Source organism: Camelina sativa, chromosome 12 (genome assembly GCF_030686135.1).
Source record: "Camelina sativa cultivar CO46 ecotype springtype chromosome 12, ASM3068613v1".
Classification (NCBI taxonomy): Eukaryota; Viridiplantae; Streptophyta; class Magnoliopsida; order Brassicales; family Brassicaceae; genus Camelina; species Camelina sativa.
In genome coordinates, this window is record NC_141891.1 from 2,587,056 (window position 1) to 2,614,460 (window position 27,405).

The 27,405-nt window shown below is 34.8% G+C and overlaps 6 protein-coding genes across 7 annotated transcripts; 5 read left to right on the forward strand and 1 right to left on the reverse strand.

Annotated features, from left to right (window-relative positions):
• The first annotated feature begins 5,726 nt into the window (after positions 1–5,726).
• Positions 5,727–6,453, forward strand: LOC104729738 (auxin-responsive protein SAUR50). The gene has a single exon (XM_010448734.3). The coding sequence runs from the start codon at positions 5,843–5,845 to the stop codon at positions 6,164–6,166; it is 324 nt and encodes a 107-aa protein (XP_010447036.1). The 5' UTR covers positions 5,727–5,842; the 3' UTR covers positions 6,167–6,453.
• Positions 6,454–11,263: 4,810 nt separating this feature from the next.
• Positions 11,264–12,304, reverse strand: LOC104729739 (auxin-responsive protein SAUR50-like). 2 transcript variants are annotated; one of them, XM_087476749.1, is made up of 2 exons: positions 11,590–12,304; positions 11,264–11,427 (listed from the first exon to the last, which is right to left on the reverse strand). In XM_087476749.1, exon 1 carries the CDS (start codon positions 12,066–12,068, stop codon positions 11,610–11,612), a length of 459 nt encoding a protein of 152 aa, XP_087332875.1. In that variant the 5' UTR covers positions 12,069–12,304; the 3' UTR covers positions 11,264–11,427; positions 11,590–11,609. The 2 variants fall into 2 exon arrangements, with proteins under 2 accessions (XP_087332875.1, XP_087332874.1); XM_087476748.1 differs by having other exon boundaries at positions 11,264–11,477.
• Positions 12,305–13,157: 853 nt separating this feature from the next.
• LOC104716658 (amidophosphoribosyltransferase 2, chloroplastic) lies at positions 13,158–15,230 on the forward strand. Its single transcript, XM_010434077.3, has one exon. The coding sequence runs from the start codon at positions 13,383–13,385 to the stop codon at positions 15,051–15,053; it is 1,671 nt and encodes a 556-aa protein (XP_010432379.2). The 5' UTR covers positions 13,158–13,382; the 3' UTR covers positions 15,054–15,230.
• Positions 15,231–15,233: 3 nt separating this feature from the next.
• Positions 15,234–17,101, forward strand: LOC104729742 (putative ribosome-binding factor A, chloroplastic). Its single transcript, XM_010448736.2, has 4 exons — positions 15,234–15,852; positions 16,023–16,196; positions 16,336–16,533; positions 16,799–17,101. Exons 1-3 carry the CDS (start codon positions 15,502–15,504, stop codon positions 16,468–16,470), a joined length of 660 nt encoding a protein of 219 aa, XP_010447038.2. The 5' UTR covers positions 15,234–15,501; the 3' UTR covers positions 16,471–16,533; positions 16,799–17,101.
• A 110-nt stretch (positions 17,102–17,211) lies between these two features.
• LOC104733142 (V-type proton ATPase subunit c1) lies at positions 17,212–17,824 on the forward strand. Its single transcript, XM_010452748.3, has one exon. It carries the CDS (start codon positions 17,324–17,326, stop codon positions 17,690–17,692), a length of 369 nt encoding a protein of 122 aa, XP_010451050.2. The 5' UTR covers positions 17,212–17,323; the 3' UTR covers positions 17,693–17,824.
• A 5,789-nt stretch (positions 17,825–23,613) lies between these two features.
• On the forward strand, positions 23,614–26,687 carry LOC104729743 (arginine decarboxylase 2). Its single transcript, XM_087479148.1, has one exon. It carries the CDS (start codon positions 24,268–24,270, stop codon positions 26,479–26,481), a length of 2,214 nt encoding a protein of 737 aa, XP_087335274.1. The 5' UTR covers positions 23,614–24,267; the 3' UTR covers positions 26,482–26,687.
• Positions 26,688–27,405: the final 718 nt, after the last annotated feature.

Genomic DNA, 27,405 nt, shown 5'->3' on the forward strand with positions numbered 1-27,405 from the left:
TTTACTTATTGATAATTAAGATGACAAAATGACCATTGGAAAAAATATTTAAATGATCTATCAGAATTATGTATATATGTCAATTCATGTTTGAGATATAAATCGAAGTTCAAGCATCGCGGACATTTGCTTTGATTCCTCGCCCAAACGATGCGAAAGTGACCTAAACATCTCTATCTGGTCTTGAATGGATCTATATTTAACTTCGGCCCAGACGTTTAATTATGGCCCAAATATTTAGCATATTGGACATGAAGTAGTAACCTAGAAAGCCTAATTCTTTCCCTTTATATAACACTCAGAATGTTATGTTGAACATTAATTTGTCAAAATGTAGTTGTAACTTGTAATGGTGAGGTGGTCTGTAGTCATCAAAATTGGGGGAAAACAAAAACATCTATTCAAATAATCAATTTTCAAAGTTTCCGTTGATATTGTTCAATCTTATTAATTCGACTAGACAACATTAAACAAAAAAACATCACATCATAAAAATAGAGAAGCAACCACATATTTTGGACGACGTACACCTTCAAAGTACCAACCTAGCTGGATATATAGACACTGATGACGCTTATGATATCAATATGGATGGGTCCGGAATTAGCTGTTCTAATTCATCTCAATCCAATTCAATAAATGCTTTTGATTAGTTAACTTTTGACGCAGCACAGCAGTATTCACAAATCACAATGTAACTACCATGGTCCATGGTCATCGTGCATGACAGGAATATGTGATAAAACGAGCGAGGCACAGTGGAATCTGGAAAGTAGAGTTTTTCTTATTATATAAAAAAGGAAATATTTTTGCATTGTATGCATGAAGAAATATATATATATATATATATATATATATATATATGTTATCTGATCTTTTCCCCTTAAAAAAATCAAGATTTCAATTGATTTTATTTATGGGGTTTAAAGGCATTAATCTCACACACAACACATTATATATGGTTTCTAATGACAAAAAGTCTACGAAAGAAAGAAAAGGGGTGCATGAAGGGGGTAACATGGCGTTCAAATGCTCACACTGACCCTAATGTCACGATCAAACAACAACATCACCAACGAAGAACGACAACATTCACTGTGGGAAATAAATCCATTCAATTGATTTGATTTACTAGCCAATAGAAATTTTAGAAAACATACACAAAAATATAATAATTAGTAATAAATAAATTAATAAAACAGTATGGTCCCATATGCTCATGGTCATCTTCTTTCAATCACGTATTCTCACGATCCATCCTGTGTCACAGAACATGCAAAGCAACACCTAACAAATAAAATGCATGACTTCGTACCTCTACGTCTATTTATTTTTCCTTACTAATCATTTTCCTCCCATCCTGTCATGTAAATCGCTATTTAACTTACCCTTTTTGGTCAAACAACATAAGACAGACCTACGCCCAAGTCTCCAACCACCGGTAGAAGTTTAAAACAAAAAAAAAAAGTTAAATAGTGAGTTATCAAAAAAAAAAAAGTTATAAATAGTGAAATAATGCAACACTTCGGTACAAATATTTTGTAGTTGAACCCTTTGGTACTTGCTAGTCTATATATATACTGGTTTTTGTTAGATTAGCACTGCTGAATTCCACATAGCAAGTGTAGGTCTCAGAATAAATATGGCACGGACAGGTTACAACATAAAGTAACTTTCTGAAGTAATAAGAAAAAACTCAAAACCACACGCCATATTTGGGTAAGTCGTGACATTTCTTGTTATTCAACATTCAAGTATCTTCACTTTTTTTCATTACAAAATAAAAATATCTTCACTTTATGGACAACCAGCATTCTGGGTCAATGCCACATGCAAAGTCGTGTTTATGTAACAAAAATTTGAGGCAATGGCGTCAAACTCCCTCTATTATTCTTAAATTTTTCGGGCCTCAATTCAAATACAAACATTTAAGTAAGTATAACGGTCAATATTTTTGTTTTATTTATATAATGAATTAAATTATAATTGTAATTAACTTGATGATAAAATTATATTTTAAAATCAAAATAAATCACTATTTCCGTCTTCGACCCCAAAACAGGCCAACCCTGGCCACATGCCGTGGTAGTTTTAACTGAAGTATGTTAAAAACACAGAATCTATAAGACAAAATGACAACACCTAAAAAGACAAAACAGTAAAAACATCTATAGGAATACACATATGCTGCTACCATAAGAGATAAGTCATGATGTTTCCCTTGGACCACCTTTGCAACTTTCTTACCTTTTTTTAATCTCTTATATATCTCTTTATACATATAATACCACCACCTAAGATAAGGTTGGGAGATGGTATCAGTGTCACGTAAATGTATAGCCCTAATGTACAATTGGAAAATTGGTTTGGGGGATCTTTACGTTCCTAGCTATGTTTTCAGAATTTAAAGTAAGAAAACAAATCAATTACAAACAAAGTAAATAATCGATAAACTAGTCACAAAATAGTGATGGATAAAGAAATGCAGGATACGTCTATAAATTTTGGAAAAAAAAAAAGCAGAAACAAAGCGGTTACGTTGCTAGTGTTAGATTTATGACATGGTGGTGGTTCTGTAATCGCTTATCCTAATAAATTGTTAAAAAGACGGTGTTATCATAACTCGTTAATTACGATAAGAGTAATCCAGTGTTAAAAAGACGGTGTTATCACAACTATTAAGAATATTAGTTTATTTACATCATTAGTTTTATACTATTAGCAGTATCATAAATTTTAACTAAAAATGTACAATATTTTAAGACGTTTTAATACATAAATGTGAATCTAACAATTATCAAAAAATAATGGCTCAAATACTTTAATACTTTCAAAAGTCGATTAGGACAAGGATGATTAGGACTTAAGAAACATAGGTGGCTCCCTAACGCATGGGCCGTAGTTCCCAAGACCAGTGCATATGGGATTGTTTAAAACAAAACCATGTTTGCTTTAAATAATTAATTCAATTTTAGATTATGACTATCTTTTTTTGTCAAACGATTATGACTATCTAACTTTCGAAGTTTTGTGACTAAACCAGTCCCATCGTCTATGGAAAATATATTTTGTGAAATTCGTCTGTACATAATACCTTACTCGTGTTGAAGATGATATTTTGATTATTTATCTGCCTAAGAACATCATTTTCTCATCTATAAACAGAAAAATAGCTAAACCTCTTAATACTAAAATAGCTTACTGACATCTTAATACTAAATTATTCTAATATTCTAATTTTTAGAAACTTACCGATGAGAATCTTACTGTCTGTGAATCAATCTTTTTTCTTTTTTTTTTCATGCATATTTGAGTATACCTTTACTATTGACGATAGTTTTTCATTTTTAGTTTTATATTTCAGTCAAAGATTGGATATATCGGGAATGAGTAGAAAAGTGTACTGCGTATCTTAGTATAATAGTCTGAAGATTTTCTTTCACTCAAGAGTGTGCAGATCTGATTAATATAACACTGGCAAATCTTAGATATCTACGAAATTTATCGTCTAAGTTATATGCACTAGATAATCAAATTCTAGATGTTTATTTGTAGGAATAATGTGATAGCATAATTATAAATAAATGGGTGTTAATTTCACCCATGTTTTAACTTAAACAAATATCAAGATTATTATGGATATTTGAAACAAAATTTTTTTTTATTTTATTTTATATACCTTACTTTACAATTTACATGATATCACACAACTACGTTTAAAATGCAAATATATATATATATATATATATATATATATATATTTTTTTTTACTATATCCACGTTGTTTTATCAAAAAAAAGTTGCAATATTTGGCTATGTAATGAACTAACCCTTTGTCAAACAAGCATTTTGGTTTACTCTTTCTTACAACATATGGTTACAATGAGACATCTCTTGAAAGTCTTATCAGTGTTAGTTACCTCCTTACCTCACTTCTAAGAAAAGTGGTTTACAAAAAAACCCAACTTTTCTCATCTAGCTAGTTATATATCTCATGGAAAAAGTGCAGTCAGGCTCTTGGTCGGAGAAGTCAGGTTCTTGGTTATTGAGAAAAAGGCAGACTACTTAAAGGGTATCTAGATTGATCTAGGGTTATTATTTTAGAATTTCAAATATTAAAAGTATATATTTTAAAATTTCTATTCATTTTTTTATTTTGAAACGTTACATTTTTTATGCAAGTCGAATTTCCTTTTGTAAACTCTCATTATAGTGAGCTTTGTAGCGAGTGAAAGTAAATAGTGATCATTTCCTAGTGGTTAAAATTTGGATCCATATTTTTTGGCGATCAATTTAAATTACTGAAAATTCACAAAAAAAAAAGAAAGTAAATTAAAAGTTCCTTTGCAAATGAGTATTTCCGTTTCATCAAACGTCGGCAGCATAAGTGCATAAATGTACTTGAGAGTTGAGACCCAATTAGGCGTCATGCTGCTAAGGGAACTCACTTCAAATGGTGACTCAGACCTGTTTTCATCTTTTTGTGTGTCCTAAGACGCGTTTTTAATTCAGAACAAAAAAAGATATTTGTTTATAAAAGAAAATAGAGAAGGTTGAGGATTAACTGCAACCAACCGTTGGAAAAGAAAAACGATCAGAAACGCAAAAATTAATAAATGAAAAAAAGAGAGAAAAGAAGAGAATACGGTATGAGGGAGATGCACATGGGTGTCTGCAATAAAAAGGAAAAAGAAATTTTGTCTGAAAGTGTCACAGGCACACTCTCTCGAACCACATTTTAACAACACTCCAAACACTCTTCTTCTACTTTGTACTCTTCAGTACCATTACTCTTTCCAAAGTCCGTGATTTACGCTCTTCGATGACACCTCTCAACACAGAGAGAGAAGACATGTGTGCATTTTTTTCTTCTGCCATTCAATTTTGGGAGTTTGATAACTGTTTTTCTATTATATAAAAAATTGAGCACTACTGAGTACTGACTGTATATAGTAGTTAAAGCAAACGTTGCTTTTGATAGAAGAATCTTTTTTTTTCCATATTAATTTTCTTCTTTGGGAAAAATCGGATTTAGGAGAATATTTTCCCATTTTAATTTTCTATTTTTGTGCAACACACTAGGTCGATCAAGCTAATTCCATTGCCGTTAAAGATATTTGTAATATAAAAGCACAAACGAACTGGTCTATCGAGGAGCTATATCAAATCCCACCGTCCCCGTCAGCTCCTTGCAATCCCAATTCGGCGGCCAGATCTCATGTCTACTTCATTTACGAAATCCTCGTAATTCAGATACTTAAGATGGAATCGATATATATAAATATCAGCATATATAACTTTATAAATCTTTTAGTGAAATGATTCAGTTTAGCATAATTAAAGTTGTAGAAGATAAACTATTCTCATTATCTTTCGAGATGAAAGTAACTGTTTTTGCTTGCCGATTATTTTTGTTCAAGTAAGTAGTCACATACGTGTTTGAGAAGTGAATATTAAAACTAAAAAGAGGGAATAGCAAATAAAAAGGATATACTAATATTTATGATATATCTTGGTAAGGACCAGGAGATCAGAAGGGGCCACAATGTCACAGAGAGGACCAACAATGAAATTAAATCCTCCGCTGGCCTTTACCATTTTGGCTCCCACCTTCTCCTTCCACACACATATGCACATGTCTTCGTGTCTCTGTCTCTCTCTCTCTCTCTCTCTACCCACACATATATGTAGAAACATATCTAGACGTACAAAATCTTTATTTATAAATATATAGTCCTCAACTCCTCAATATCCACCCACCTCCTTCTCCATAACTCTCTCTCTCTCTCTCTCTCTCTCCAAACACAACCAAAAGCTTTCATCTCTCAAGAAACAAAAACAAATGGCTATAATAAAGAAAACTTCAAAACTCACACAAACAGCAATGCTGAAGCAGATTCTGAAGAGATGCTCAAGCTTAGGGAAGAAGAACGGAGGAGGGTACGATGAAGATTGCCTTCCACTCGATGTACCAAAAGGACACTTCCCTGTGTATGTTGGAGAGAACAGAAGCAGATACATTGTCCCAATCTCCTTCTTGACTCATCCTGAGTTCCAATCTCTCTTACGACGAGCAGAGGAAGAATTTGGGTTCGATCACGACATGGGTCTCACCATTCCATGTGATGAACTCGCGTTTCAAACCCTAACCTCCATGATCCGATGATATTTTAAGTTACATCAGTTGAAGAATAAGCAGAAGAAGATGGTTCAAAAGAAGAAGAAAAGGCGCATCTCTTCTCTTTTCTAAGTAATTTTTTTTTTCCTCTATTTTAAAACCCATCTAGGGTTTTTTTTTTACGAGTTAATTGACTCGTCTAACAAGAGAGAAAACCCCATATGAGATATAAATTCTATGGGGTTTAGATCTGTAAAGAAAAGTTTGTAATGTTTTCCTCACAGATCTTGATTCTGTGAGAGAAGTTATTCAATGCAAGAAAAAGTATTCCTCCATTTGTTCTAATATTTTTCTATTGATTCTTGTGCAATGCTTTTTGTCATTTACCTCCTACAAAAAATTAGGTATTTTCAGAGACATCTTAAGCATTAAAAAAAAAAAGGTAATTAACTTTGGACTTAACTTGCTTGTAAAACCTAATCAATAAATTTAATTTAAGACTAAATTTCTCTGTAATAGCTAAATCATTAGTGTTCTTAAAGAAGGAAGATTTTATGTCAAATCATATCAATGGTTACATTACCTTTTGAAAGTGCATGCTTGAACATGGGTATGTCAGAGAATGTGGGGTACTTTATATCTCGTACGGAACCAGATAAGGCGTTTTCTACATTCGTTTGGAGAAAAATGGTTACTAAGATAAGATTCATTTGTTCGGAACGTTCGGCATATTCTTGTCACCGTTCGTTCATGTTTAACGGGTGCCTGGGACGAAAATTAGGCCATCAAATCACCAATATTTTAAAAGAAGTTTTAATATGTGCAGGGGGCCTAAGCACTAATTCAATAGTATATTTATTCGAGAAGAAACTTGCACATATAGTCACAGTAACTATATAACAACTACTATCTCACCAATATTATTTATTACTATTCACTACTTTGACTGCATAATGCATGTTTTATAGTACTATTATTAATTCATACCGACCGCACTAATCACCTAACAGTAAATATATAAGTACTAGTTTCTCACCATTATTATATAGTAGATTATTGTTAATACTTTGATTGTAAATTGTAATGCATGTTTCGGCATCTGCAATTGTCCTTTTCAGCTTATTTATATCAACTGTACGTACTGTTTATTTTTAACATAACATTAATTTGGGGTTTTTCGAATTTTTAATAACTATGCTCTCTTACAACAGTATACAAGTACAATTTGTAAACTGTAACTAAATTATCAATCACCTTTTAACAAGTATCAAATGCTGGTCTCTACTAAAGCTTCTTTGGGATACATCTCTTATATACCAAAACTCTAACTAATTCTGTTGTTATATATTACCATATGTACTAGTGAAAGCTGATTCATTACTCAACCAAAAAAGCGCTGACTTCTTTTTATCAACTAGATATATAAAAGCTACAGATATAAAATATTAAATCCATTTTTAAAAATATCTACTTATTAATAATATAATATTTATATAAGCATTACTATAAAGGAAAGAAGACATATGATAATTTACCCATTTATATAAGTTAAACATACAACGGTATAATTGTGTATAAAGCAAAGAAAATGACTCATGCATGGTGGTAATGGAAGTAGTTGTATATCAAAAGAAGACTTTACAAATAATATTGAGCTGTTTCCAAATATTGCGTCTCTTAATCATTCTTTAGAGTCAGCATTATATATGTATAGATAGATGTGTATATACATGAACTGCATGCGCAATCAAACGTTTCCTTCTTCTACGGCTTTTCCTTGTTCCGTACAATAGTTTAAAGCTGTAATCAAAACATTTTATCTAATTGATCGGGAAAAAGGTTAGGCCTCCCCATGCCCCCAAATATTAAATCGTTATAACGACTGTACAATTCTTTGTTTGGATCTCTGTTGAATAGTCGTTAATTTCGAATTTTGATGCACGATTTATCACGCATTTCAAGCTCCGTTGGTTTTAACAACTTAATTAATGCACAAATACGCTGATTAATTTAATACTATAAAATTTAAGAACAACAAACAAGATTCTAAAACCAAGATTTAGTCGTTTCTACTATAGTAAATCAATTATAATTTGCTAATCGATGGATATGGTGTTATATATACTTCTTTAAGTCCATTAGAAAACTCGATACGTGAATTACTCGATGACTACATTCATTTTAGAAAGATTAGTCAGATAATAAAAACCGAGATCATTTTTTGCTTTTTATTTTTAAAAAGAAAACACTTATTATACGTACACTCCATATTGAAAAGACTTTCATAAAACGATAGCAATGCAAACATAATAAGAATTTATTTATTAATTAAGGTTTAGATTACATTAATTAGTTGCAAGTTGTAATTAACAAAGCAACAAATGTAATCTGTTAATTAATAATTTAGCAGACACTATGATCTCTCGTAAGCACTTTTCCAAAAGTAAAAGCATGATAATTCTTTTAGAAGGATTGTGACGACACATACTAAGCAACGAACGACTTACAGCAAATAGTGTCTTACTTTTAGTAGGTTACGAAACGTCGGAGTTCAACTTGTTCAGGAAATAGTAACTCCCTGAATGTAACTATCGACTTTTAATTCGGTTTGCGTTCATTGATTAAAAGAGTTAGGTCCATACAGTAAACTTAATAGTCGGTTCAACTTGTTAGGTCTCCACTATTTTTTATTTAATTGATGCAGATTCTAATATTAATCTCCGATGTTTAGATTTTCATTTTTGTCTGGCCTTGACCGATTTCTAGGTTTTGAGAAAAAAATCAGGATCTGGTTTAATCCGATCCATATTTTACGAATCTTGGCAGGACCAGAACAGTTCTACCCATAAACCCTCGAAAAATGATTTCTTCGTATGATCAGATCGTTAACAAAAGTCTAATAATGATAAAACAGTCAATAGTAAAATCATTTTGTTAGTGCTTTGATGAATACTCACGCAAAAGCAAATATGATTTACCAAGATTTTCTTGTCTAGTAAAAGCACAATATCAATCTGTCAACTATTTCTTTTATGATGAATATTTTCCAATATTATATGGTTAATATCTATGATTACTCGGAGATTCAAACACTCTTTTCTAGTGAAACAAAAAGGTCATAACGAAGAAACAGCGACACAGTCTATAAAGAAATCGCTTTTAGATCATTGAAAAATGTTAAAACTTCAAAAGAGATTGAGCTTATGCAAAAAAAAAAAAAAAAATGTTACAACTTCTTGGGGATATGCCGGGAGATCATGGGATTCAGTCCGGCTACTTGCCCTAAATCCTTTATTAAACATAATTCAATTAGTAAACGTAAACACATATCATCGATCGTCACAAAAAAATTTCATGCATGTTTCAATCCACAACGACAAATTTATTCGAAATGATCTTTGTACGTAGATATATTTGGTATCGTGTAGATATTCTCTTAATTAGATCCTACTAAAGCCATATATGTATGTTTATTTTCGTAGAAGGTGGGGAAAATCCAAGTGGGAAGATTATCTAACTGTTAAAATCAGGCGTAAGATTTAGGTGGGATGATTCGGTGGAGGTACCACGTACACCGTACCAATGAAATTAGATAACGTTGGTTTTATGGTTTGGTCAATTAAGTTTGAGAGAGAGAGAGACTCAAATCTTAATATGTGGAAAATAAATTTTTTTTTTTTGTGTGGACAAATGTGGAAAATAATCTACAGACCTCCTTTTCCACAAGTAAAAGTGCATTGAGAATCTTACATAAATTATTGATATTCTAAAACTTAAAAATTCTAAAACTTAAAAGACCAACACTACAAGAAAATAATTGTATTAAGACGAAATATTTAGTCACAATATAAAGTATTTAGTCATAATATAAACATTGTTACGAATTTGTGACGATTTTTGAATGGTTGCAATACAATGGTCACAAATTTTTATTTGTAACAAAAACGTCACAAGAGTTGCAACGAATATATTAGTAACCATTTTGTCATCAATAACTACGACACCAAAAAGTAACAAAACTGTCTTAATTACAGACTAACAAAACGTTTTTAAATCGTCACAATTCGTGTTTAAAATAACGTTTTAATTATGTATCTTATTGTTACGAAACTATAGTCTCAAATGGTCACAAATGATAATTAGAAATTTGTCGCAAAATTTTAACAAATACTCAAAAATCATGATATTTTGTGACTATCATAATGTCCAATTTTATCATTAGAAGTTATTTTCAAATGGTGTTAATAATAAAAATTCATTGCATATGATAAAAATTATAACAAAAAAATCAATCCCAAAACAATATTATTTTTAAATTTATTATCATACAAATTTTTTATAATCATAAAAATTAGATATACATTATAAGCTATCTTTATTCTTACAAAAAAAAAAATCACAAATTCGTCCAGATGAACATATTCGATGATAACTTCCATGTTATAACTCCTATGGAAACGATTTCAGGCTTTCTGGAAAGGTAAGACTCAGATCTTTCCAACGGTTGGTAGATCAGCTTCTGGTTCAATTTGTAGCAGTGGGAAACGATTTCACAAGATGACTGATGTTAATTCGCGAATCTGCGCAGAATAGGTTTGAGAAAACATGTATAACTTTTAATTTACAAAAGGGGTTACAAAATCCTTTGGGGAAAACTTACATCTATGGGTTGGAAAATTGCTCACCAAAATTCGTCCATAAAAGAGTCCGTTTACCCCTTATTTTCCACCATCTCCTAGAGCATGTAAGATCTGTCCTTAATCTCAAATGGTTCACTCTCTCTCTCTCTAGGTTATGGAGGCACGAAATTATAAAGAATAAAACCTAATCATCTCTTAAATAAGTCTTGTTAAATTAGGGTTAGAGACTTGGCTTAATGGGCTTTGTATAAATGACATAACAATTTATACTATTTTATGACTAAAGTTTACTCATTTTTATGTCACAAACTGTGACTTGCATATCTTTTATAAATTCATAACTAATTTGCAACAACATATTGGTCACAATGTCGTCATAAGAGTGACGATTAATATTATCATAGCATATTCGTCACTAATTGTGACAAACTTTTGTTACTGAAAAAATGAAAGTGCAATAGTATTTATCGATTTATCATCAAACAAAAACTACATCGCAATAGTATTTATCATCAATTATTATTATAATTATTCCTCAGTTATAAAATCCAGAAAGCTGAATATACAATTTTTGAAAAAAAAAAAAAAAAAACTGAGGGGCTCCTCTCTCCAAATAAAACTTCAACATAATCTTCATTCAAATCTGGGATGATAGACGACGACGAGACACTGGCGACAACCAAAAAAAAAACAATCAAGCCCTAATGTTTTGCCATCTCCTTTCCCAAAACAAAAGTAAAAAAAAAAAAAAAAAACTAAAAATTAGCAACGAAACCAAAAAAAAAAAACTTTAATTAGAGATTAAACAAAAAAAAAAATTAAATCTCTAACCAAAGCATAGATTCAAATAATTAGCACACAGATTTTTCAGCAATATTCCGAGGAAGCAACGGACGAGATTCAACGCTCTTAGCTAATCCAACGTGACTACATCTCCGGAGATCCTCTAACGTAGCCGGACTCAGAATACCACCACATCCACCACCAGATGACGACTCAGAACGAATCACAATCTCGATTATATCCTCAAAAACAGATTCATCGCAAGGTATCGCCAACGGACCAACGTTGGAGAATCCGTACTCTTCCTCAGCCTCAGCTAAGAGACGTCTAAAGATAGGATGGTTGAGATGCTTCGCGCGAACGACGTATCTCCGATGATTATCTCCGACGGTTACAGCAACGTGACCAGGAGGTACATCGGAAACAGGAGGATCGTTGTTGGATGATCCGATGTGAGCTTTCTTCTGCCATTGTTTAAGCATTTGACGGATCCGTACAACACTACCGATCTTATTGTTCTTCCCCATTTGATTGAGATTGATTCCTGTGGCTGCTACTTGTTTTTTTTTTTTTTTTTTTTTTTTTTTTTTTGGCTCCTCCACCACCCAGAAAAAAAATGAAGAAACACACACAAAAAAAAGAGCTGGAGAGAATGAAGAAAAAAAAAAAAAAAAGAGGTTAGAGAGAAAACATAATTTTTTTGGGTTAGGCGTTGCTTTTAAGCTCAAAAATTTGGGATTGATACGGCAAGCAGAGGAATATTGAGGGGAGCGTTGTGGTATTTAAAGTGATGATACATAGGTTTTTGATTTATCATTATGCCCCTTAAAACTTATGCTATATTACGAAATTACTCTTTAGTCTTTACCTATTTATGGTTTTTTGATCTTTTAATTAAATTGTTCTTATCTTTGTTTATCTTCTTGTTAAAAAAAAAAATATCAATACAGTGAAACTATATAAATTCTTTACCAATTTTCTTATGGTCAACAACAGCAATTCAAAATAGGTTTGGGTGTGTGTGTTTTTTTTTTGGGTAAGGGTATTAAATTGATGCAGATAACAAAATTAAGTTTTTGATAAAAAAAAAAAAAACAAATAAATTTTGATTCAAAATAGGTTGTGTGTGTTTTTTTGGGTAAGGGTATTAAATTGATACAGATAACAAAATAAAGTTTTTGATAAAAAAACAATTTGATTTTGTTTTGAACTTAGTAAGATCTTCTTCTGTTTTTGTAATCTCTCTGATTATCTTTTGTTTTGAGTTTCTAAAAATTTGAAGACAGAAAAAGAAAGAGAAAAATAATTTGAAGATTAAGGCTTTCTTTCATGACCCTTATAGAAAAAGCCCATATGGCTTTGATTTGGGTAACTAGAGTTGCTTGTTTGCGCCCGAACCAAATTACCTGACCCGCTTCATTTTCTTTGATTTGTCAACCCGACCCGATTCATTTTGAATTTGCGCAATTTGAGCCACAGAAAAAGAAAATACATACACTTGATACAGTGGAGGGACCTACCTAGAATGAAATAGAGAGATTCTCTTTGTAGAAAATATCAAAACACATATAAAAAGAAATAAAATCAAATTACGAATTATACCAAATAAAAGATTCGAAGATTGAAAGGGTGAGGCGGTCACCACACTGACGACGTGTGCTATACATACACTCAATTCATCATTACTCACAAAACCCTTTCCCCAAATTGAACCCAACCAAAAAAAAAGACGAATTTATCAGATAGAAAAAAAAAAAAAAAAAAAAAAAAACCTAAAAAGAGCAAACTTTAATTTTTGTTTCCGCCACAAACCTCAAAATCCTCCATCATCATCAACATCCATGGCGGCCACCTCTAGCATCTCTTCGTCCCTCTCTCTCAATGCTAAACCCAATAAACTCTCTAACAATTCCAAGCCTCACCGTTTCCTCCGTACTCCCTTCCTTAAACCCTCCTCCTCCTTCTCTCCTCTATCCTCTTCTTCTTCTTCTTCTTCTTCCTCGCTTCCGCTTAAAGTTTCTTCAAACCCACTTACCCCTTTGGCGGCAGACAACGACGACTACGACGAGAAGCCTCGGGAGGAGTGCGGAGTTGTCGGAATCTACGGCGACTCTGAAGCTTCACGTCTCTGTTACTTAGCTCTCCACGCGCTTCAGCATCGTGGTCAAGAAGGTGCTGGTATTGTTACCGTTAGCAAAGACAAGGTTCTTCAGACCATTACTGGTGTTGGTCTTGTCTCCGAAGTTTTCAGCGAGACCAAACTCGACCAGTTACCAGGAGACATCGCCATCGGTCATGTCAGGTACTCAACCGCTGGCTCTTCCATGCTCAAAAACGTTCAGCCTTTCGTCGCTGGTTATCGATTTGGCTCTGTTGGTGTTGCTCACAATGGCAATCTTGTGAATTACACGAAATTGAGAGCTGATTTGGAAGAGAACGGTTCCATTTTCAATACTAGCTCTGATACTGAGGTTGTGCTTCATTTGATTGCTATTTCCAAAGCTAGACCCTTTTTCATGAGAATCGTTGATGCTTGTGAGAAGCTTCAAGGTGCGTATTCTATGGTCTTTGTTACTGAGGATAAGCTTGTAGCTGTTCGTGACCCTCATGGGTTTAGGCCTTTAGTTATGGGTAGGAGAAGTAACGGAGCTGTTGTGTTTGCTTCCGAGACTTGTGCTCTTGATTTGATTGAAGCTACTTATGAGAGAGAGGTTTATCCTGGTGAGGTTTTGGTTGTTGACAAAGACGGTGTCAAGTGTCAGTGTCTGATGCCTCACCCTGAGCCTAAGCAATGTATTTTCGAACACATTTACTTCTCATTGCCTAATTCGATTGTCTTTGGTCGGTCTGTGTATGAGTCTAGGCATGTGTTTGGTGAGATATTAGCTACTGAGTCACCTGTTGATTGCGATGTGGTGATCGCTGTGCCTGACTCTGGTGTTGTGGCTGCTCTTGGTTACGCTGCTAAAGCTGGTGTAGCGTTTCAGCAAGGTTTGATTAGGTCTCATTACGTTGGAAGGACGTTCATTGAACCGTCTCAGAAGATCAGAGACTTTGGTGTGAAGCTGAAGCTATCACCAGTGCGAGGAGTTTTAGAAGGGAAAAGAGTCGTTGTTGTGGATGATTCAATCGTTAGAGGAACAACTTCGTCAAAGATTGTTCGTTTACTGAGAGAAGCTGGCGCTAAAGAGGTTCACATGAGGATCGCGAGTCCACCTATCATCGCATCTTGTTACTACGGAGTGGACACACCAAGCTCAAACGAGTTGATATCGAATAGGATGAGTGTTGATGAGATCAGGGATTACATAGGATGTGACTCCCTTGCGTTCTTGTCGTTTGAGACGTTGAAGAAACACTTGGGGGAAGATTCTAGAAGCTTCTGTTACGCGTGCTTCACAGGGGACTATCCGGTGAAGCCAACTGAGGATAAGGTGAAGAGAGGAGGAGATTTTATAGATGATGGTCTCGTTGGAGGAATCCACAACATTGAAGGTGGTTGGGTTCGGTAGATAAAGCTGATGATGGCGTTATGATTCTGCATTTATGAACACAATTTTGGGTACTAATGGAGAAGTTATATGATGACGAAAAAATCAAATCTTGTTGAATTTTGTGATCCATTTGACCTTAATTTGCTACTATTTTTATTGAGTCTTGGATGGATTAAAGTGTTGTTCTTGTCTGAATCTTTTCTTTGTTTTCATTGCAACTTACTACAAAGCAGAGTCTGAGAAAAATCGAGACCTCTGTATACTAAAAAAATTTGATTCGGTTATCGATTTGGTTTATTTCGGTTTAATTGTTAACTCGGATCGGTTTCGTGGATTCAGCACTTCCACGTTACAGTCGATTGTGTAAAATTACGATAATACCCTCATCTCTACTGGATATTGTTTGTTCTTGTTTCGTTTACTTCCTCAAAAACACAGAACAGAAGAGATTTAAGAATCCATTGTGATGATGGCTAACGTGCTTCACACCAATCAATCTCACTTCTTATTCTTCAATCATCATCCGCCAATCTCCACCGTTCATTCAAAGTCGCAGTCTTTTCACTTCCCGCAATCAATGGCTCCGGTTAACAACAACCTCCGTACGAATCTCTCCGTTCGCCGGAGTGTACGGTGTATGGCGAACCCGAGGCGAGTGAAGATGGTGGCTAAGCAGATAATGAGGGAACTTTCTGATATGCTTCTCACTGACACTGTTTTACAGCACGCCGTGTTGCCTGAAGCTGCACTTGGAGCTGACCGCTACCTATCTTCCCTGACCACTATCAGCGATGTTGAGGTCTCTAATGATTTGCAGGTGAGAAACCCTAATTGTAATTTCCTGTGTATGTTATGTATTTATGTGGGTGGAGTATAAATTTTGCATCTTTGGAGTATAAGTTTTGTCTTTTGTGTGTGTTGATTTGAGAGGGTTGCTTATAGAGATGTTACAAGCTGAAAAAATGGTTTCTTTTGGGGTTATTATAGGTGGTGAAAGTATATGTATCCGTGTTTGGTGATGATAGAGGGAAAGATGTTGCAATTGCGGGGTTGAAATCAAAAGCTAAGTACGTTAGGAGTGAGCTTGGGAAGCGAATGAAGTTGAGATTGACGCCTGAGGTCAGATTTATTGAGGATGAGTCTATGGAAAGAGGAAGCAGGGTAAGGCTTCTTATATATCTTTTCACTACAAACAAACTATATTTTAAGCATTTTATGCATACTTTGGTCCGATGATTCATGTGCGGTTATTCTTATCACCAAGTTTGGTGTCAGAGACTGATGTAGAGATTGTTTTCAGGTTATTGCAATACTGGACAAAATAAAAGCTGAGAAAGGAAGCGGTGAGGGTGTAAACGAACCATCTGATTCAGCAGAGGATAATGATAATTGGGAAGTGGATGACCCTGACGAAGACATCATCTATGTAAAGTAATGGGCCTGAAGCATTTCAAGCACCAAGCACGAGTGGCATATCACTCTGATATAATCACTCCATGTAAGTCATCTTATTATGTTCTCAACTCATCTAGGAGCTAAAACCTTGTTAGTTGGTTTAGGAGAGATCATTCATCTTACTATACCCGGAACATTTATTGTTTCATTCCCTTGAACAAAAGATAAGCTAGATAGACTGTGCATGCCAGTCTTGTAGAGTGTAGACAGAAAGCATCGCTGATGAAAAAGTATCTGATAGATACAAGCGTTAATGAATCAATCAACTCCTGACTTTAAGAGAATCATTTTCCATGTTTTGTGTGAAGTTTTTGGATGAAATTATGAGGCGGAATGGAGAACGGAGAAGATGAGTACCGATGACAGTTACTTATAAAACTCATTATGAAGCCTGAAAGCTTCTTTGGTCCCTAATCCAACAAAATGTTATTTTGGATTATTCAGTGTAACGGTCTAGGCATAAGGTCCTGTTTCTGTAATTCGTTGTAATGTCTTCTTTGTTTGGTGTTAATGTCAGGTCTCACAATGTTGGTAATATCATGTTAGGTATTCTAACAACAATTCTCAGATAAACAACTAATGAAAGTACTGTATGTGAGAATTTTGAAATACATACCACAATGATGTGAGAAAGTAACTGAACAAACAAAGAGTTCTTAAGTAACTCAAAAAGTATCAAAGAGAGAGAGAAAGAAATAGTTGACATGTTATAGGAATAAGAACACATTGGGCTTAGTTTGATTTAAACTAGGCAGGCCCATGCCCAAAATGACGGGACGGCAAAGAGTGGAGCTGCTTACGGGACGGCAAAGAGTGGAGTTGGTGTGGCGTCAATGGGAGTAATGAGACCAGAGTTAGTGATGAAATCAATAGTAACTGTTGTTATGGCTGGTGTGTTGGGTATATATGGGTTGATCATAGCTGTTATCATCAGTACAGGGATTAACCCAAAGGCTAAATCTTACTACCTCTTTGATGGTTACGCACATCTCTCCTCTGGTTTTGCTTGTGGTCTTGCTGGTCTTTCTGCTGGAATGGCCATTGGTATTGTTGGTGATGCTGGTGTCAGGGCAAATGCTCAACAGCCTAAGCTCTTCGTCGGGATGATTCTTATCCTTATCTTCGCAGAAGCGCTCGCTCTTTACGGGCTTATTGTAGGAATCATCCTCTCTTCACGAGCTGGCCAGTCTAGAGCTGAATGATATAGTAATTAACCACATCCACATGAACCTTTACTTCTGTGTGCGTTTTGTTTTATACTGATTAGTATTGTATCATGGGGGAACCAAGATTTTACTGGATTCTTGGAACTGTTGTTTCGGAAGCAAAACCGCGCCTATTGTCATCTCTTGATTCTATGATAAAGAGCTCTGAGGAGCTTTGTATGTTTTATTCTTGTAACGTTCATGAGAAAGTTAAATACATTTATTTGTATAGAAGTTTTACTTTGTGAAACCATCTCGTGTCTTTTATGAAATTAGTCTGTGGAATGTGTCTTGCTCGCTCTGGTGTTTTTGTGTTCCAATCTTTTATAAGTTTATTTGATTAATAAAATGAACATTTTTGTTTGAAATTTTTTTGTTACAAAAGTTTGAAGAAAAACAATTTAATATATACTATTATGATTTATGAATGATGTATATATTTTCTTCTGTTTATGAAACATTTTCAGTTTATAATACAAACATGTCTTTTCTTTTTTCTTTTTCACAACAAACAAATTCTCGGTTAACATACCAAAAACTGTGATTTTCATAAATAAAATGTATTAAACAATGTAATATGCGTATTCTAAAACATGTATGAACGGGTGACCATACGTAAAAAAAGATATCATGTGCGGAAATTAATTTAGTACTGATATATATATTCGTTCACTTGAACAATACTAAAGTTTGACACAATTATCGTTAAATTGAGTATAATTATATGGTGGTGACAAAACGTTTTTTTGTCATGAAATTTCGTGACCATAAATTTTCTTTAATTGTTGACTTATTGAGATGGTTAGCTGTAGACTAGTCTGGAAAGAATTAAATTTCACTTTCTGCGAATCCCAAAACATTTTTGTTTTTTCTTAATCACGAGATTTTGGATCAAGGATTAGAGCAATCCCTATAAATGTCAACGTCATTTTCTGCGAATTTTTAATAAACACGAGATTTTGGATCAAGGATTAGAGTAATCCCTATAGACAAATTATGTGTTAAAAAACTTTCACTACCGTCATTAAGAATGAAATCGTTAGAGAGACCCGGATTCAAGTTATCCAACCCTAGAAACCAATACAATTCCATCACCATTTATTTAAATTTTATTTTGCTTTATAATATTTTTTTTCTCAATTTTACCTTTTCAGTTAAGGGCCACATCCAGTTGATCAATCTGTAGAGGGGCTAATCAAATGAATATCTAACCTTTTTTGAGACAGTCCTAAAAACAGTTTTTTTTTCTTCTTGCTATACAATACAAGATTGAAATGAAGTTCAAACCTTCGTAATATCTCCACAACTAGTGCGCGACCAACTATATCTATGCTTTATTTAAGGGATAATAATAATACTAACGATTTGCATGCAATAAGTATTTATATTCCAGAAATTACTTTGGTTCATGTGTAAACTGTCTAGGAGAGACGATAACTTCCAGCTGGATGAGATACGTTATTAACTTCAGTGATATGGAAGATCTTACCCGTTCTAGAATTTTGCAATGGTTAGCTTTCATAAGTATTAACTTTTGTGTCGACATTTAATATATAAATATATACTATACAGTATACACATATATTATTTTATAAACGTGCATAATTGTTTCTATGGACATAAACAACCACTACAGCTGTCCATATTGTAAGGATTGTTTCCGTAAATCACAAATTTGCTATTATTTCACTTTCATGAAATTGTTATAAACACATGTGTAATGTCTTCACTGCCGTATTTTTCGAACAAACAAAAAAAAAAATAACAAACCGAACATAATCGCCAAAAATCACCTACGAAATTTTCATTTATAATTGGAGAATTTCTTTGTAGGTTTGATTGTTGCTGAACAATTTTTAAAAAAAAGGAAGATATCGTTTAGAAAAGGAACGATTCACTAGTTCTCAATAAAATTTTATCATCAGTTTGTATCGTGACATACTGACATGGTTTGATTGTTGGATGTGTCCATCTCTTTTTTTGCCAACCGATGGTTATCTTTTTTTTTTTTCTGAGACAGACCCCAACCCGATAGTTATCAACTTATCGTTGAGTTGTCGATAAATGTAACGACATATATTAGTTTGGAATCCGTTGTTATACTTTACTTACTACTCTCTCTCTTTCACAAAAAGTGTTATTTTGGCCTGATTTTTTTTTTCAAATTAAGTGTTATTTTAGATTTTCAATGTAATATTAAGCATAAATTTCCAACTTTAACCTCATATTCATTGAAGAATATCAAGAGTCACTATCAATTTTAAGGGTATAAGAGATATTTAAATATGTTTTCTTAATTTGTGTGTAAAGTGTTAAAATGACACTTATTATGAAACAGAGGGAGTAACATACTAGTAAACACATATTCAACGAAATTAGTAACACCACCTAGCTATCTCGGAGTAGTGATAACACACATACCATGTCAGAATACACAAGTGAGAGAAAGAAAAAAACTCAATTATGAGCCATTCCAACATATCAATCAATCATTCAACCGCTTCCCCGCCCAAATCCTAATAAATGAAAAGATTTAATAAGTCAGAATCAAACCATATGAAACTTATGAGTGGTGTTGTCCTTGTTCTTGTCCCATCCTCTCTTTACTCACAACCCATTTTGTCCACGACGTTGTTCAAGACGCGGCGAAACCTAATCCCTAAAACATTAAAGTCTCAAATAATAAAGGACAACCACGCACTGGCTTTCATTTATTGGGTCGAATTACTATAGATATTTGAAAAGAACTTGTACCACTCAATTCATCATTCTGAATAAAACGAATATGCTACAAATATCATATTATTCTTTAAACAGAAGAATTTATTTTTTCCTCTCATAAACGCAAATACATGTGTATGTGAAAATTACATTTAGAGATTTGAGGCCGTAGTCATATTTATAACCGTAACTAACATTGAGCAAACGATCCACGGCAAATGTAACGTTGTTTGGTTTTTGACATGGCAAAATTATTTCATGAGTGTATCAAATTAAATGATTAGAACATTCCGAACAGTACTGTCCACGACGTTATATTATATGGTAAAGAAAATATATTACAAATAGAAAAAGTTATTAATCTTTAACTAACCACGTTGAACACGGCACGGTATTAGAATATCAAAGTCGTTGCATAGCCTTAAGTTGACCATCACAACCACATGATAATGGGTTCGCCAAATCACATGCCATGTAATTAATAAGAGCGTCAAGTAATTACGAGCTATGCCTAATTGACTATGTAGTACGTTGCCCGATGGGATTAGGTTTTTACGATCGCAATTAAGACTATATTTATATAGCTAGTACCTAGTAGTACCATGCACCATATGGCTCAATACGAATATTATTAATATTGAGGAATATTGCGAATAGTTTATTTTTGTATTTTATCTTTTGAAGAAAAAGAGGAATAGAATAGTGTGAAAGATGAAGTTGAAAGAGCACTATTTACGATAGCCAATAGACGGACCATGGTGATCGTGTGCCGTCCGCGTTCAAACAACGGCCGTTTACCGCCGTCAACGCGTTTTCCTTTCCATATTCTATTGCATATTCATTCCACCTTCCTCATCTTCTTCTTTTGATAATTGTTTTGCATTTTCCGCTTTTGTTATTGTTATTACTTGTTAGTATTACTATTTACTAAGTTTAATCGATTTGTTTATTTTTCTCTTTGCTAGTACAACAGTGTCAACTGTCAAGTAGTACACAATTTGTTTGTCCACAAGCATATTACAATTTAGTTCCGTATCTTCTCAACAACTCAATTTATTATGAATTGTGTCTACAAATCTAGCTCAATGCATCAAGCTTCTGTTCGAAACTATTTAACTCATAATTGTGCTATAATACTATTCAAAAATATCAAAAAATTTACCCTATTTGAATCGGGTTTGAGAAATCGACTAGATATGTTAATCTCTGAAAAGACTATATATATATGGAGAAAGAAAAAACATGTGAAATAGAGAGATGTCACGAAACGTAGTTAATTACATGCTTCCAAAATCCAGCAAAACTATGGCCCTCTTCATAAATCCTTTTGGCATTTAAATTTGATAACACCCAAAGAAAAACAAGAACAAAACCATATATGTTTTCTATCGTACGTGGCAAAATTTTCATCCGTTGTTGGACCGGGAAAAAAAAATCATCAAACGTACGTACAACGTCTCCACGACTAGGATTTTCTTACGCATCCGATCGCGTCACACGATATTTATACATAGAGACCGTAACACTCGCACGTGTAAGGCCGAGCGCGCCATCTAACATTTTTAAATGTTGTAGTAACCTAAAAAGGGCAAAAGAAGAAGCAGAGACGAAAGATCATATAAACTCACAACCACTCGCCCCCACGTAAGACCGCCACGCGGCGCCTCGTAGCCGAGTGTTCGTGACCAAAAGCAGAATCTTATTCTTTTTTCAACCAGACAGCATCATCACTATATTAAATTATTAATGTCTATGTTTCTTCTTCTTTTTTCCTCTCCCTATATTACCTTTTTACATTATTTTATCAGCAACAAAATAACACTTTTACTATTGTTAACATGGGAATTTGTCGTCAGGATAAAAAACAGAAAAAAAGTTAATAGAAATTATTTGTAAATGATTGTAACGGTTGGGGTAGATAAATCCGTCTGCAGACTAGATAGTTTTTTATTTACCGTTAAGCAAATGTAGTCCACAGTAATAAAGTCCAAATAAAGCAAAAACAAGACCGCAGCATACCAACTGCAGACCGCTTTTACATACAAATAGAGTTAATCTATAGCAATCTGTAGTTCGCCTTAAAAATAGAGTGATCCAAACCATAGATGAATTTGATCACCCTAACTGCAGTTACCGTTCAAACTCTAATAAATAAATAAAAACCACTGTTATTAGAGACAAAAGCCAAGAGACTGTATAATATTTCTTCTTTTTTTATATTTATATAAAGAGGCATTGTATAAGGTTTACTGGTCCAGTAAGCACATGTACCAAATGACGCAATTATTGGTCATGTGTCACCGCTGACATTGTCTATGGTTCACCAATGGTCCATCCATCTAGGCGCAAGTTAAAAACATAGGTTCCTTTTAGTCTTTTACAAATTAAAAATATCGAATTTTGCTGTGTTGGTTTGAAAACGAAAATATCAAAAAGCATAACAGTCTTTAGAGGAAAATAAAATAAAAATAAATGTTAGTTAGACTAGCCACAACATGAGTTACACGAGTTTTCAGTACGTAGTTCTCAATGTATGGAAGATAGCAGATTTGATTAACTAAAGACTATAAATTAAAGTAGAATTCTCACTTCCGTTGTTGTCCAGTAAATATCTATAGACTTTTTTTTTTTTGTTTTAGTTTCATCTTATTAGTTTCTATAAGTCCTCCCAAAAGGCCAAAACTAAATAAAAAGTCCCTTCAGTATTATTCGATACTATCATGAATTCTAAATTCTAATATGTGTCATGGATAAATTCCAAGTAAGTTTCATACAAAAAAACTTAACTATAAGGGATATTCTCATTTGATTCCTAACATTCTTACAAGAAATCCAAGAGCGTTTTTTTTTTTTAAAAAGACTTTTAATTCAAAATATTAAAAAGTAAAACATATTTAGGAAATTAAGTGGAGCCAGCCAAGGTACATAATAGGAAAAATAATAAAATTTGGACCAGTAGAGAGAGGAAACGACACTTACATATATTTGTTTCTGAACACAATCACATAAAAAAAAATAGTAAACAAACAAAATTGTCTTGTGAATGATTTATATAGATACGAACGGTAGATAATGCATTCACTAAATTAATCCTAATCTGAGCGTAATCAAAGCATCATGTGGTTAATAAGTTAAACAACACATATATTTCCCTAAAATGGTTTTAAAAAAGAAAAGAAAAAAAAAGTAGAAAACGTAATCGTAAATGGGCCCACAGAGGCCCAAATCAAACTTGCCTCAGTAACAACCTACCTGCTCACGTTGCTTCCTCCTTCCTAGCTTTGCTTCTCTCCCCTCCCTATATAAACAAGTTCCATTTGCCTTCATCAAACTCACGCCTTCTCTTCTTCTTTTCCCGTCTTCTCCGCTTTAGGTTTCCGTCTCTGTTTCCCTCTTTACATTTTCCCGAGAAAAACTTCACATTCTCGCCTTTGTTTTTTCCTCTCTCTCTCTTTCTTTTTCTTCATTTGCATGGTTGGTGAATAACAATTTCGTTTTGTTGAGTTCAGATTCGTTGAAAAGTCCTTTCTTTTTAAAAAAAAAGTTTGTTCTGAAAACTATTCATCGTGGAGATTCTCGGATCAGGTAGAGCTGCTAGAGGTGGATTTCACGGCGGGGATAGATTCATCTTCTGCCTTCTCTTGAGGGGGTAGCCGAGGCTCCGGCCTCGGCGGTTTTTAAACCCCTACCTTCACAAAATCTGGGAAATTAATCCAAAAAAAAAAGAAAAAGTTTCGATTTTTTTTCCTCTGTTTCTCGAAAAAAGTTTTAGTTTTTGTTCGAGAATTGCTTGTAAAAGTGAGATTGTGATCGTTTGTTTTTGTTGCTGAGAAGAGAAGATATACAAAAAGATGCCTGCTTTAGCTTGCGTTTGTACTTCCTTTGTTCCTCCTAGCTACGCTTTCTCCAACACCACCGCCGCTGATGTCTTTATCCCGGCGTCTTCACCAACTTCCGCCGCTCAGGCCCCGCTTAGCACATGTGCTATCCCGGCGTCTTCACCAACTTCCGCCGCCGCTGCTTCCGTTGTTGACAGCTCTCGCCGTTGGTCTTCCTCTCTCTCGTCGTCTCTTTACCGAATCGATGGATGGGGAGCTCCTTATTTCGTCGCTAATCCCTCTGGTAACATCTCTGTTCGTCCTCACGGCTCTGAGACTTTGCCTCACCAAGACGTCGATTTGCTCAAGATCGTTAAGAAGGTGACGGATCCGAAATCCTCCGGTGGTTTGGGGTTGCAGCTCCCTCTTATCGTTCGTTTCCCTGATGTGTTGAAGAACAGGCTCGAGTGTCTTCAATCTGCGTTTGATTTCGCGATTCAGAGCCAAGGGTATGGTGCTCATTACCAAGGTGTTTATCCTGTGAAATGTAACCAGGATCGATTCGTTGTTGAGGATATTGTCAAGTTTGGATCTTCGTTTCGGTTTGGTTTGGAAGCTGGCTCTAAACCTGAGATCCTTCTCGCTATGAGCTGCTTGTGTAAAGGTAACCCTGATGCCTTTCTTGTGTGTAATGGTTTCAAAGACGCTGAGTATGTGTCCTTGGCCCTGCTTGGGAGAAAGCTTGCGTTGAACTCTGTGATTGTGCTTGAGCAAGAAGAAGAGCTTGATTTGGTTATTGAGCTTAGCCAGAAGATGAATGTGAGGCCTGTGATTGGGTTAAGGGCTAAGCTGAGGACTAAACACTCGGGGCATTTTGGTTCAACTTCAGGTGAAAAGGGCAAGTTTGGATTGACTACTACTCAGATTGTTCGTGTGGTGAGGAGGCTGAGCGAATCTGGTATGCTTGATTGTCTCCAGCTTCTGCATTTTCACATTGGTTCACAGATTCCATCGACTTCGTTGCTCTCTGATGGTGTTTCCGAGGCTGCTCAGCTTTACTGTGAACTTGTGCGTCTTGGTGCAAATATGAAAGTTTTCGATATCGGTGGTGGTTTGGGGATTGACTACGACGGGTCTAAATCTGGAGACTCGGATCTCTCTGTTGCTTATACTCTCGAGGAGTATGCTGAAGCTGTTGTAGCTTCTGTTCGCTTTGTGTGTGACAGGAGATCAGTGAAACATCCGGTGATATGCAGTGAAAGCGGTAGAGCTATAGTCTCTCATCACTCTGTGTTGATCTTTGAAGCTGTCTCGGTAGCTAAACCGATGGTTCATCATCAAGAGACTCCTAACGATATTCAGTTCCTGCTCGAAGGTGATGAGGAAGCTCTTGCCAATTACGAGGATATTTATGCTGCTTTGATGCGTGGAGACCGTGAAAGCTGCCTCCTTTATGTCGATCAGCTGAAGCAGAGGTGTGTTAAAGGTTTCAAAGAAGGTGTTTTCAGCATCGAGCAGTTAGCTTCTGTTGATGGGTTATGCGAGTGGGTGTTGAAGGCTATAGGTGCATCTGATCCGGTTCATACTTACAATATCAATCTATCAGTCTTCACTTCGATTCCTGATCTCTGGGGGATTGATCAGCTGTTTCCTATTGTTCCTATCCATAAGCTTGATCAAAGGCCAGGGGCTCGTGGGATCTTCTCGGATTTAACTTGTGACAGTGATGGGAAGATTAACAAGTTCATAGGCGGGGAAACCAGCTTGCCGTTGCATGAGCTTGACAACAATGGCAGTGGAGGAAGGTACTTTTTGGGTATGTTCCTTGGAGGGGCTTACGAGGAGGCGCTAGGTGGATTTCACAATCTGTTTGGTGGGCCAAGTGTGGTCCGTGTCTCGCAGAGTGATGGACCACACAGCTTTGCAGTGACCCGAGCCGTGCCTGGTCAGTCCTCAGCAGATGTTCTCCGACTAATGCAGCATGAACCTGAGCTAATGTTTCAGACCTTGAAGCACCGAGCAGAGGAAATGATGCATACCAAAAGCAGTAGCGATGAAGACGAAGTAGAAGAAGAAGATGATGATAATGAGTTCAACAATGTTGCGGCTTGTCTCGATCGTTCGTTCCACAACATGCCGTATCTTGCAACTGAGCAGGCATCGCCAAGTAACTCTCTTTCAGCTGCGATCAATAACCTCGGGTTTTACTACTGCGAGGAAGACAGCTTCGATTACCTCTCTGTGTGAGGGAAGCTGGTCGTAGTGTGGTTTGTTTGTTGCATTATTTTACTTTCAATAAATTTACTATTAAATAAAGAAATGATGAGATCCATGATCCATCGTTGTTGTTTAAGGTTTTTAATAAAAGAATCCGAATGAATGATGAGAGCCTTTTGTTGTAATTCGGATCTTGTTATCTTGTTTTACTGAATTGAAAAATATCATTTTATAAACAACTTGAGTCTTTTGGCCGCTTCTTTACCGATTAGACGACTTTTTCACATTGTTCAAACCTATGAATTGTGAACAAGTTCTTTGCACTTTGTTCAAAACCTAATTTATATATAAAAGTTTCTCTAGTTATACGGCATTGTGGGGGTCCTGGGGGGATGTGGTCATGAACAGAAGAGTATGACAACACACACGAGTTCCACATGGACATGAGAGATTCTGACATATTTGTGTATTATCGACTGACATGTTTTATCGTTTGCGTATTTATTACTACTGGACTTTGGGAAGCGGTTAAGTGATGATTGATACTGTGTGGCTCATGATTGTGTTTTTTTTTCCTAATCGAATATTACTAGTTCTCTTTATTTTTGAGTCACGGCTTGTTGGAACATATTTCCTTTAACGCGGAGCTAATTTTGGACCCATTTTTGGCAAAGGAAAATAATAATGCATATTCGAGATAATGTGTTGTTTTCATTATAGTTGTCCGGTTGTTGGCGATCATGCAAAAAGAGGAAGGATTAAAATTTAAAGGTGAAAAGTTTGACGAAGATGGTAGAGTATTTAATACTGTGGGTTTGTGTCATCAATTTGTAGATGATCGTGTCATCTTTGTGGTGTGTTTGTTGATATATATTTGTAAACTAATAAATAAATTTATCAAGATGATAAGAGTATTCCTCGAAATCTAAAACGTCAGAGCTTAAGTAATTCACA